This window comes from Ailuropoda melanoleuca, chromosome 12 (genome assembly GCF_002007445.2).
Source record: "Ailuropoda melanoleuca isolate Jingjing chromosome 12, ASM200744v2, whole genome shotgun sequence".
NCBI lineage: Eukaryota > Metazoa > Chordata > Mammalia > Carnivora > Ursidae > Ailuropoda > Ailuropoda melanoleuca.
In genome coordinates this window covers 47,372,883-47,385,721 of record NC_048229.1, presented here as the reverse complement: position 1 = coordinate 47,385,721, position 12,839 = coordinate 47,372,883, and the positions used below count along the sequence as shown (strand labels likewise).

General features: G+C 51.5%; 1 protein-coding gene across 1 annotated transcript in view; it reads left to right on the top strand.

Annotated features, from left to right (window-relative positions):
• The window catches only part of ABCC12 (ATP binding cassette subfamily C member 12), a 77,755-nt gene that overhangs the window by 38,734 nt on the left and 26,182 nt on the right, over positions 1-12,839 (top strand). Inside the window, exons 14-20 of the mRNA XM_034639357.1 lie at positions 2,879-3,013; positions 3,122-3,203; positions 3,278-3,352; positions 6,169-6,258; positions 6,929-7,032; positions 8,948-9,145; positions 9,955-10,181. Of these exons, the coding sequence (XP_034495248.1) occupies positions 2,879-3,013; positions 3,122-3,203; positions 3,278-3,352; positions 6,169-6,258; positions 6,929-7,032; positions 8,948-9,145; positions 9,955-10,181 (911 nt within the window). The remainder of the gene's footprint in view (positions 1-2,878; positions 3,014-3,121; positions 3,204-3,277; positions 3,353-6,168; positions 6,259-6,928; positions 7,033-8,947; positions 9,146-9,954; positions 10,182-12,839) is intronic.

Sequence of the window (12,839 nt, the reverse complement as noted above, 5' to 3'; positions counted from 1 at the left end):
GTGTATATACGTGTGTGCATCTCCTGTTGGAAGAGAGATCCCATGAGACTGACCTGCATTGAAAGGACTGTTAGAGCAGAAGTCCTGTCTTCTTTCCTCTCCTGCCACCTGTGGGGAAAATATTCAGCAGGAGCCTGGTCTGGGGGTAAGAGGCAAACCTCGTGGTCTTTGCAAGGGTAAGTCAACCTAGGGGAGGGGGAGGCAAATGAGGTCACCATGGCTACAGGGTGCTCTAACCAGCATGTCTAGGATCTTCTATCAGTGGCCAGAAGGGCTAGCTTGAAGAGGGGGAGATTTCTTCAAGACCCAGGAAAACCATTCCTTCCCATTGCTATAGTTCTGCCCCCAGCCTGTGTCTCTTTGCTGAGGACTGGAGTTCTCAGAATGCTCTAAGCATCTGAATTTTGGGTTCCCTCTGAGTGGGCTCAGTCACCTCCAGGAAACATCCAGTGGTGCAGACAAGTTGTTCTATGGCCAGGCATCATAGTGGAGGAGAAGGCTGGATTTCTTCTGGACTGCCATGATGTCAGTGGGAATGGCTCTCGCCCAGCCAGGGTGCTAGACGTTGTAACCACAGCTCTGCACCGTGAGGGTCCAACCCCTGGAGACCCCCTGCCGTGGGGAGGGCTGTCCTCCTGAGGGGTCCTGGGGATCTGGGAGGGGACACCGGTCCCTGACAACTGTGGGTCATAGCTGTCTTTGCAGGCATCTTCACTGGGGGGCATCGTCACCTCGGCCCTGGTCCAGTCTTTGAACCTTGATGACTAGCAGCATGACGTCAGGCAAGAACTATCTCTCCCCCAGGCCCGAGTCTTCTCAAAGGGTCTACCTTTCACCAAGGTCATTTTCTCTTTTTTGGCATGTTGAAAAATGCAAGCAGCCACCAGATGGCACTGGAGTCTCGGTCCAGCTGTCCGTCGTTGGGGAGGAGGGGGCTCTGAGCCCCTGAACCGGAGCCCCGGGGCTTTTCCAGAACATTGCTCCACTGCTTTTACTCTCGGGCCCACAGCCAATCCGGATGCTTCCCAGTGCCTGGGCTGGGCGATTGCTCTTCTCTTACTTGAGGAAACAAATGAAATGAAGCCTGCGGCCACCACTGAAAACCAACCCAGGGTCAGAGTTTTGTGAGTTTGCAGAACAGAGCTGCTCACAGCATGCCAGATCTCGCTGGCATGAGCTGGGGGGGCTCACTAGCCCGAGGGCCTTCACCAGGAACTTCTGGGGCTAGCATGTGGGCCCCCACAGAGGAAGAAAAGGCTGTGAGGCTGTCGCATGCCTCACACTGGTGCCTCAGTTTCCCTAATTGGAGAATGGGCCGATAACCGAGCTGCCGCTTCCTTTACTGGCTTGTGGGAGATTGAGACATAAGAAACAAAACACGATCAGGGTTTGAAAAGCTAGAATATGCTATATAAAGGTGAGAGGTTATTTTCAGGAAAAAGGCTCAGAAAGTGTCTCCACTAGGCATTAAAAGCCAGGCTGTCTCTGCTTAGCTGTCTGGGAAGGTGGACGAAGAGCTGAGTCATTAGTCCAAGGGAGGCAGAAAGGCTGGAGCTGCCCAAGCTGTCAGAACTGCTGTCATCTGGCCTTTTGGGCACCACGCCCATTCCCCCAGCATCCCGTGGAGAGTACAGTGACCAAATGTAGCCGCTTCTCTCAAGCTTTGAAGCAAGGCATCAAAAGCTGATTTGACTTTGGGTGGACCCCGAATACAGGGGAAGACCTCTGGCCTGTATTGTAAAGGCTTTGTTAGGCTGAACCGTCTTAAATCTCACAGCGTTTTGCTCCTGTTGGAGGGACTTCCTGCTCTTAGATGGGTTGATCCTAGGGAGAGAAATCTATCTCCTTCCAAATGAGAGGAAACCCCAATTAGCAGAACTCTTTGATCTCAGGAGTGATATGCAAATGATGGAAACTCAAATTAGAAAAAGAGAAGTGCTTTGGGCAAAATGTGGGATGCCATATGAAATGTAGCTATATTTTTTTAGATTTTTTTTTTTTTTTTTTTTTTTTGGACAGGGAAAGAGACAGCNGCGAGAGAGGGAACACAAGCAGGGGGAGTGGGAGAGGAAGAAGCAGGCTCATAGCGGAGGAGCCTGACGTGGGGCTCGATCCGGCAACGCCGGGATCACGCCCTGAGCCGAAGGCAGACGCTTAACCGATGTGCCACCCAGGCGCCCCGAAATGTAGCTATATTTTTATCATACAGATAAAGCTGGTGTAAACTCCTCAGGCCCGGTGTGGGTTGGGGGCGCCAGGGGAGGAGTAGGGCCTGGTGGCCGGGGACTGCTCCATGTTCCGCTTCTCCTGGGCTAGATGAGGATGATGAAGTGGGCTTGTAACGTTGTAGCGAAGGAAGGCCGTTGTTGAGGACCTATTTCTGCTCTCCACCAGATCTTGTCTTGCAATCACTTGACGATTTCATATTCCAAATCCCACCTGCCCCCCCCATCAGATTTCTTAGCGGGGCAGCTCATTTAGGGAGCAGTGTTTCCTGGTGACAAGGAGAAGCCCCCTTTGTCCTCATGACACCAATAGGCACTGGATCAGTGCTTCTCAACGGGGGGTCATTTTGCCCTTTAGAAGGCATGTGTCAATATCTAGGGACATTTTTGCTTATCACAACTGGGAAAGGGGGATGCTACTGGCATCTAATGGGTAGAGGGAAGGAGGAGGCTGCTAAATATCCCACAATGCACAGGGCAGCCCCCGTCCCTGCCCCAACCGCAAAGAGCATCCTGGCCCTCAGTGCCAACAGTGCCAAGGTTGAGAACCTCCATGCTAGAGGAGCTCGGGATGCCCCTGCACGGGAGCTTGGCATGGCGCTCTTCTCGTACCAGGCAGGAGTGTGCTGAAGATCATGTTAATGTCTTTGCAGTTCTTGGAGTCTTGTGATGAAGTCATTTTGTTAGAAGATGGAGAGATTTGCGAAAAGGGAACCCACAAAGAGTTGATGGAGGAGAGAGGGTGCTACGCAAAACTGATTCATAACCTCCGAGGGTTGCAATTCAAGGTAACTCTTCACACCTGGGTGCAAGAGATGGGGTCCTTCGCTCTTGCTCTCGAGCCTGGCAGAGGTCCTGTCCTGGAACTTTCAGAAGGAATGTTGTTTTGTCTCCAGGATCCCGAGCACATTTATAATGCAGCAATGGTGGAAGCCCTTAAGGAGAGCCCCTCTGAGAGAGATGAAGATGCTGGTACAATCTGAGTTCGAACCACTCCTCTCTTATTGCCCGTGGCTCACGAGCAGACACAGATCTCTCTCTATTTCTCACCCTAGTTTTGGCTCCAGGAGATGGGAAAGATGAAGGAAAAGAACCTGAAACAGACTCAGAATTTGTAGACATACAAGGTATTTGCCATTTGTTCCCTCAGTTACATAGTCTTACATATTTGTTTGAGAGTTCTGGATAGAGAAATGTAGGCACCTTGTAAGTCCTTTGGGGGCAGCTAGAATTAGCACAGCTGACTCATGTGAACCTTGGGGTTAAACTACCCAAGTCCAAACTCTGGCTCAACCACTTGCTAGTTTTGTGAGTTGGCACAAGATACCTGGCCACTCCGAACCTTAGTTTCTTAGTCCATAAAATGGGGGAATAATAACCAACCTCAGAGGTTCTTGCAAAAATTACATGAGAAAATGCACATAAAATGATTAGCCCAGTGTCTGACATATAGTACCTCTCAATAGTAGTTATTGTTTTAGTTAGAGAGGTCAAAACAGTGCACAGAGATTGGTTGGAAGCAAAAGCATGCGCAAGAGAGATGCATCACATTGAGAAAGGAATGTGCAGCACTGACAACACTGGGTGGGAGGACTAAGCATTCTGCTATGTGCTGGGCACCACACTCATCTGACAGACAAAAATATGAGATCTCAGGATCTCATGGTCTGGTGGGCGACACAGGCAAGGGGATAATCATGGGAAACTGGGATAAGGGCAATGGGAAGTTGGAGAGGGCATGACAAGTCAGGGAGGGCCTCACAGAGGTGGCAACCTTGGGATTGGTCCTTTGAAGGTATGCAGGCATTTTCTTGGGGGGGGTGGGGAACTGTGGTGAGAAGGTGTGGGAAGGGAAGGTATTTGAGGTTGACGGCAGGAAGGAGTTCCAGGAAGGCAGAGAGAAGAGAGGTGGGAGATAAGATAAGCCTGGTGAGGGCCAGCCTCGTCAAGCTCCAACTTCTCCCCACACGCTCTTCCCTTCCACCCCTTTATCCATTCAACATTTGTGGACCACCTACTCTATGCCCTTCCCCGGGGCTGGGCACCGAGAGGGCAGGGATCCAGATCTACTGTCTTTCTTCAAAGTGCCCTTGGTGGCTTCCCAAGTGAGAGCTCTGTTCCTCAATAATACATAGCTGGAAAAAACAAACAAACAAACAAACAAACAAAACACACAAAACCTCAGTGTATTCCGTCAAATTTAAGATACCATCCATTTTAAGATCTCCATCATTTTATGTACCACTTAGAAAGAAAAATCTCTGCCAATTAGATGATATGGCATACTACCGAATGGAAGGCACATCCTGATTTCAGAGATGTAAAAATGTGGGAAAAAAAATGTGAGTCTTTGAATCGATGAAATTTGGCACCATTAATGGTGCTTGTGACAAATGCATGCACGTTTGGAAAGACAACATATTTTTATCACTCTGGAGGCGGCCAAGGCTGAAGTGAGGTACCCACCGTCTCTTCCACGCCTTCCTGGGAAAGCTCCAGGCTGCCAAGGACGTGAGGTCCTGTGGAGAAAGTAAACCCTGCTTCTCTTTTTCTCCTCACCCCCCCCCTACTCTGGAGTGGAGACTGAGCGTGCGAAGTCACCTGCTCTGGAAGCTATAGGAAGGGAGCCGGTTAAAGGCAGCAGTGCCCCCGCGCCTGGCACCTGGGCATTTTCTTAAGCACAGCAAGGGGAAGAGCATCATCAAGGCTCCTGGTTGGGCTGGGGCTACAGTGGGATTTGACTAGTTCCCTTTGGGCTCCAGGATGTCTTTCATTAGGCTCCGCCAACCCATGGAGGCATCCCCCTCATTTTGCAGGCCCGGAGAGAGCCACAATGCGAGAAAGTCAGGCTGGACACTCTGAAAGAAGCACGAAGGTTCCCAGGCAGAGGGTGTAATAGTAACGCTACTTGCAGGTGTGGCAGCTCTCCCTCTCGGAGCCAGGGGCCGAGAGCCCATGCGCAGGGGCACCCCCGTGTCTAGCTCTGTGGAGCTCTGTTTATAAAAGCCATGTCTGGTAGAGGATTCTGCTTTGGAGCTGACATTTTCCTGCTTCTCTGTGAAGGAGAGTAAGGGGAGGAGCGCTCAGTTCCGACTGCCGGGAGCTGCTTTAGCCAGCGTCCCTTCACCTCTGCAGGTGCTTCCCATAACTTGACAGTCCTTTTCCCGTCCCTTTGGAAAGTGGGGAGGACTTGGAACAGCCACGTGGAGGGAATCGGGAGTCCAGGCAGCGGCTGACTGAAGAGGATGCCCTGGGTTTATTCTGGAAGGCAGGAGCTCTGAGAAGACAGGAGCCATCACCTCCTTGCTCACCCCGCAGAAGTGGCTGTGGGGGCCTTTAGCACCTCAGTGCATGCAGCCCGACTCCCCGCTGTATTCTTGAGCCTGGGGGCTCTCTCTGCAAGCTGCCAGCCTCAGGTCGAGCTAGAAGTGCTGGGGAATTAACCCCATAGGGAGGAGCCCTCACCCAGGGACCAGTGGGATTTGTAGAAATATCCTCTAGCCCTCTGGTCGGGTGAAAACCTGTGAGGTGTGTGTTCCACACGGGCTCTGACACTTCTCTGCATTAAGATTAAGCTCCAGTTGCCCACTGGGCTCGCTGGCTTAATGAGATGCCTTCTGTGGTTCCCTAAAGCTCCCGAATCCATACCCCCTTCTCAGGAACTACTTCTGCAGGACTAGACCAAAACAACCCTTGTATGCCAGGGCTGAGCACATAGTAGTTGCTAAATAAATATTTCTCCAAAGACTGAAAGCCACCTGCCTTGCAGGCGTGTGATAAAGATCAAATCAAATAACACGAACAAAAGTGTGTTGGGAATTTCAAAGTGTAGGACAATGGAAGGAAGGGTTGGGGGTGTGGGTGTGCAGGAGGGGTGTGCCTGACCCGCTGGGCTCCCTCCTGCCGCCAGCACGCGGCTCAGGACTTGTGTCTGTCTCCATAGCTCCTCTGCACCAGCTCGTCCAGACTGAATCCCCTCGGGAAGGAACCGTGACCTGGAAAACGTATCACGCGTACATTAAGGCTTCTGGAGGTTCGATATAAAACAACAGGTTTCTTGATTTAATTTGCATGAAAAAACATCCTTTCTCAAACTGTTGGGTTCACATTTTATGATTTCCTTAGCAATGACTCCTTCTATGCTAGAGCCATTTATCGATGCTTTTATTTTTTTTTCCATCTGAAGTCTGATAATACAGCCTTTTAAATGGAATCACCCTTTATCTCCATTAAAGCTGCCAGACTCCATTTATTGAACCTGAGCGAGCAGCTCCATGAACCAGCCGTGGTTCTCCCGCACCTCTCTGCTTCTTCCTGAACGCGACAGCGGTCCGCCCAGGGCCTGCCTTCAGTGCAAGGTTCCCATCTCAGTGTGCAAAAATGCCTTCTAGTTTTATTCCCTGTCTCTGCCCAGCAAGACTGGGTTTTTGTTTGTTTTTGAAGAATACTGAGTTGCTTCTATTAAGGTGCATATTGGTGTTTTTTTCAATATATTGGCAATTTGGATCCATTTTCCAACCAGGTGGAACACATGTCCCCATCAGGGTTCAGGGTCCCAACACCCAGACTTGTGACAGCAACCTGGGAAAGCGGTTCCCAGGGATCAGGGCCCTCCTCCTGCAGGCTTTGAATTTTCTATCAGGGTTGGGCCCCCTGTGGCCCCCTCCTCTGTAACCCCCTGGACCTCTCCCCTCCACTTGTAGGGTACCTCCTCTCTCTGTTCGCGGTGTCCCTCTTCCTCCTGATGATCGGGAGCTCTGCCTTCAGCAATTGGTGGCTGGGTCTCTGGCTAGACAAGGGCTCGCAGGTGAGTTTCCCTTTGGCGTTGAAAAAGGTTGAGTCGGTTGCGGACGGAGAGCATGAATGTGCCCAACACCACACAATGAACCTCCCACGGCCCCTTTCCATGAAATTGAGATCAGTTGCCTGCACAAATTCCCTTTGATTTTGCATGACAAGCAGGGCGTCTGGATTTTTATGTGCCACCCTCAGATTTGAAAGGATTGACTAAAAATGTTGTGATTATGCCAGGCAAATGCAGCATGTCTGAGGAGGGCCCTGGAGGGGCCAGGGAAACCTAGCATGGACTTTAACCTTCTGGCCTCTGAACAGAAACTGACATCTTATTGTTGACTCTGTCGGGTGTCGGAGGGTTCCAGCTCTCTCTGCCCTCCGGAGTCTCTCCGAGGAACCGGACACGCAGAAGCCAGACTCAGTTCCTAGTCGTGCTGCAGACCTGCCATAGGTCTTTCTCAGACACTGGGTATCTGCCACCCATGGGTCTCCCCTAGACCAGGGCCCCTCCTGGGAAGGACTGATAATTCTGCTCTTGCTGGCGCTTGCTAAAAACTCTCCTGGCTTTTGGCCAGTGGTTCCGAAGCTTTCCTGGAGCCCCTGGGAATGCCGTGGGCCCATCCTGCAAGATAACGTTTTGGTATAGTTCTGTTGCTGTGACAAACCGAGGTGGGAAGGCACTGGGGACATGTAGGCAGGGGAGAGGCCACTATAGCTCTCTCAGAGGTTGGCACGGCTTCCTGAGGGCATTCCCGAGGGGAGAAGCCAGTGGGTGTTCTGCACTGTGCAGGAAGAGGGCCATCTCTAGAATATTCCCCCAGATCCTCCCTGGCTCATGAAGAGCTCTTTCAGTGGAGAGCCCAAGGTTTCCGGCCAGGATGGAACGTCCTCCTAGGTGTGGTGCTTCCCCAGGGGGCCGGTGCCATCGGCTCATTGAGCAAGTGGCAGTAACGGCAGACCCAGGCGTTTGCCCTGCCCCCAGACGCCGTGGGCACAACTTGCCGCGCAGTGAAGCCTCCTCTGTTCAAGCTGGGCCCCTTCATCAATTAGCTCCCCAGGGAAGCTTTTGCTTTTATGGATTTTCATCCATCAGCCACCACCTCTGGTTTACATTTCCGCTATTGCTGTAATCAGCAAAATGGCATTTAAAAGAAAGAGGCTTGTTTGCTCCCCAAAGGCAGTCTTGACTTTCAACACATGGCTCGGAGAAAAATGAAACTGCCAGTTTCTCCAGAGGAGGAGATGGCCTCTCCCCAGAAATGCTAGCAGAAATGTGTGTTCTCCCCTCAGCAGGATGGAGCCGCATGTGGTCTTCTTGAATCTTCCTAGAGCCCGGTGGTTCACCAGGCTCCCTCCTCCCTGTCAGGGGCTTCAGCGTCGTAGACCAGTGTCCCCCAAAATGCTCCTTGAGAAAAAGAAAAGGGAGGGGACTGTGGGGCTGGCCCATCCTACGGAGAGAGGCCCCCTACGTCTCCCCAAAGGCCTGGTGATTTCTGCCAGGCAGGTTCCTGATATCCTGTCCTATATGGGCTGCCCGAGGGCTTTTCAGCCAGCCTCATGAAATCCAGATTTCCTGTGCTTCTGTCATCTTCCTGGCCCAACATCACCTTTGGTCTTCTGAGGTATAGTTTGCTTCTGGGACAGACGCTCTCTGGCCACCCTGTGCCTGCCTGGTTTGCCTGCTTTGCTTGCCCACTGACTGTGCCGAGCCTCGTAAGTCAGGTGCCTCGGGGACGGGTAGCCCAGCAGGAAGACCCAGGCAAAGCTCAGAGGTCCTCCAAGGGGAGTGACCTGATTTTACCACCCGGAACGTTCTTTGCAATCATGCTCCGCTTTTGAGTTTCTTCTCTGTGGAGAGATCCTCTGGCAAATTCCCATTTTCCTGACAATTAACCGATTCTTGGTGTTTCTCTTGGTTTTCTCCAAAGATGACCTGCGGGCCCCAGGGCAACAAGAGCGCGTGTGAGATCGGCGCGGTGCTGGCAGACACGGGGCAGCGTGCGTACCAGTGGGTGTATGCGGGGAGCATGGTGTCCATGCTGGTGCTTAGTGTGATCAAAGCGTTCACCTTCACCAAGACCACACTGATGGCGTCCTCCTCCTTACACGACCACGTGTTTGACAAGGTACTGCTCCCAGGGGCCGCACGCGATTCCGGTCATTCAGTCAATAGCATTTATTGAGCACCTGTGACGCTTCAGGCCCTGTGCTGGGCTCTGGGCACAGACCCGATGCTCAAGGAGCTTACATTTGAGGAAGCTATCGAGATATCTACTATCGACTGTGAAGGCCCGCTCCAGGGACTGTGGGGATGGGTCACGGGCCCTCAGGCTAGACGAGGGGCAGAGNGGATAGCTTCCTCAAATGTAAGCTCCTTGAGCATCGACTGTGAAGGCCCGCTCCAGGGACTGTGGGGATGGGTCACGGGCCCTCAGGCTAGACGAGGGGCAGAGGTGAAGGTGGTCAGGAAGGTTTCCTGAAGACACTGCACTGGAGCAGACATGCACAGGTCAGCAGGCCATCTCCCGCTCCAAAGAGCCCTGAGTCCACAGAAGACCTCAAGAAGGGCTTCTGGCCACCTCCTCGTTCCACGGCTGCAGTAGGCAGAATTGATTATTTTATTGATTTATTTTATTGCCAGGGCCCACAGGCATGGCTCCCGCTAGGCACACAGACACAGGGGAACTTAGATTTTTATTGTCCCCGGCCACAAGCTACCTTCCTCCTCCCAAAGACGCCCCAGGCCGCATCCCAGGTTCGGTCCATTCCCCGGGGGCCACAAGAACGGGGAGCATCCTCACTTTCCCAGGATGGCCTGGGACAGTGTGTTGGGCCCTGGAAGAATGCTCGAGCTGCTCGAAGTATCCCAGCCCCAGCAGAGCGGTCAGTGCTTCCTAAACACACACGTCATCACGGACTCTCATTTTCTCCATAGATCCTAAAGACCCCAATGAGCTTCTTTGACACGACCCCCACGGGCAGGCTGATGAACCGTTTTTCCAAGGACATGGACGAGCTGGATGTGAGGCTGCCGTTTCACGCGGAGAACTTTCTGCAGCAATTTTTTATGGTGCTGTTTATTCTTGTGATACTGGCTGCTGTGTTTCCCGCTGTCCTTTTAGTCCTGGCCGGCCTTGCTGTTGGCTTCTTCGTTCTTTTACGGTAGGTCGATGTGCTGTTTAAAAAGAAGCACATGAAACCTTTCTGTATTTGGTGAACTGCACAATGATAGGGTAGTATCAGGTGAGCTGAATCCTCGCTGTCTTCTCTGAACGGGGGAGCATATTGATTTTAAGTCCCGACGAAATGCCAGGTGCTACGCTCGGTGCTCTGCATATATCTGGCATTTTGGCCTCAGAGTAACCCTGAGATGTGGGCACGACTGGGAGGTTAAGTCAGTGGTCCTGGGCCAGGAAACTAGTAACCAGGGTTGCTGTCTGTCTGCTGTTAGGTTCTCTCTCAACCACAGAGCTCTCTCTTCCATCCTGCTGCTGGAGAAGAGGGAGAAGACCGGTCCTTAGTCACTCTGAGCTTTGGGAACTAGCCCCCACCCTAGCCACTGATATGGTTAGAGAAAGGCCTCGGGCAGCTAGGTGCTGGGGACCCCTGGGGAGGCTCTGTCCCGTAGCCACTTCCTCACCCACCTTGGAGGGAAGGAGGAGGGTGGATTGACTCCAGCCCCGGAGGAACCGAGTTCTTCCCTGTTGCTGGGGTGAGCACGAGCTCTCAGCAGGGAGCATGATGGGTATTGTGTAAGGCCGAAGGGCTGGAAATCAGAAATTTGCACCAGAGCCCCAGGCCTACTGCAAAACTAGCTGCAGGACTTCACGGGGACGCCAGAGAAACGCAGCAAGCCTGTTTCCTCATCCCTAAAGGGAATTGTTAAAACATATGCCTGGCACACGAGCTAGGGGGTCCTGTGAGGATCAAATGAGACTGTAGGGCTCTCAGTGGCTTAGAAATTAGAAATGGAATCCAGTTGACCCTTGAACAACATGGGTTTGAACTGCGTAGGTCCACTTATATTGATTCTTTTTTTTTTGATACAGAACCTTTCTCTTCCTTTAGATTTTTTTAATGACTTTCTTTTCTCTAGCTTACTTTATTGTAAGAACATAGTATATACTACATATAACATGTGTGTTAGTTGACTGTTTATGTTATCGGTAAGGCTTCCAGTCAACAGTAGGCTATTAGTAGTTAAGTTTTTGGGTAGTCGAAAGTTATATGCAGATTTCCAGCTGCACGGGGGATTGGCGCCCCCACCCTTGCACTGTTCAAGGGTCAGCTCTACAATGTTACAGAAACTTTGAGTTTTCATTAAACTCAACAATATGTTTATTATGATCCTAGATGTGCCGAAATTTGGGCTGGACACTGAGGGTCTCAAAGAGGGTCCCCCACATTGTAAAGGATTCAGCCCCCAAATCCTGGACTTGCCTCCACCTGCAAGGAAGTTTGTTTGTTTTCATCCAGGGACAGGACACTCAGAGCTGAGTTTTAGATAGATCACTTTGGCCACAGTGTGGCGGATGGATGGAGCTCCAGAAAGATCAGGACCAGGGTTGTGGGATGAGAGACTCTGGAAATGCAGAGTCTGAATGAGAGATGAGACAGGCGGCAGCAGTGGGGGAGAGAAAGGAGGGGTGGATTCGGGAGCCATTTCTGAGATGGTCTTTGGAGTTGGGGGATGGGAGAGGCCAAGGATGGGTCCAAGATGGGGAGTGATGTGAAGAGAGATGCAGGTGATACGGGAAGAGAAGTGGTTTGGGTAATCAAGATTGTGGGCTTACTTTGGGATGTTTCTAGTTTGTGGGTCAAGTCCGCAGATGGTGCCAACAGACAGTGGGAAGGGAGGGTATAGGGATGCGTTGGGGCTGGAGAGGTGGGCTCTGCGTCCTTGGCTTCTGTGCAGGAGCTGGTGTGACCATGGGAACTAGCACCAGTGCCCTGGGCTCTCTCTTTGGTCTCCCACTCTCTCCTTGGTGACTCCAAGAAAGGTCACAATAAGCCTCAAGAGTTTATGGTGATGACCCAATAAAACACTTTCTGTAAGTTCTTTGCAAAGGTAATGCATGTCTTGGATACCATTCTTAAAATGAACTCCTTGGCCCGGTGTTCATTTCTGTAATCCCTGTGTTTGACCGACCACTGTTCTGTCTGTTCTCCAGTTTATACTGTTGATTTACTCAGCAAAAGGTTTTTCTCTGCTCTGCACCCTACTTCTTGCTACAAAGACAGGCCAGACCATGGCTGGCAAGGACAGAATCACCTAAATATTTCCAGCTAACTCACTTGAGCTCTGAGCTAATGAGGTTTTCCTTCCTCTCCCCTGGGTGAGTTTTAGCTGCGAGTCTGGAGGGCAGATTAGATTTGCTGTCGTGGGCCAGCCTGCCAATGTGCATGCCTGAGGGCAGTGGTCTGGTGCTCAGCAGGGTCCTGGAGCTTTGACACCCAGGGGAGCTGCATTCTGCGGAGGGGTTTGGTTCTAAAGTCAGCTCCCGAGGCTATGATTCAAAATTACCTTTGAAAATGCCTTTAGAAGACCACGCATTGACAGTTGACAGACCAGATTTTCCTCCAGAATTGGAACAGATCACTTTTTCTTTGGTTGGGTCCCAAAAAGTGATTGGCTTGTGTTTGGAACTGCATTGTATGAAAATTTCTGGTCATCAAAGACTGGAATCATATCTCCTGCAGGGAGACACTCTGTTACAAGAAGCACTCAAAACTGAGAGCAAGGAATGGCTCACGTTTCTAAGATCCCTTCCCTTCCCTTCCCTTCGCTTCCCTTCGCTTCCCTTCGCTTCCCTTCCCTTC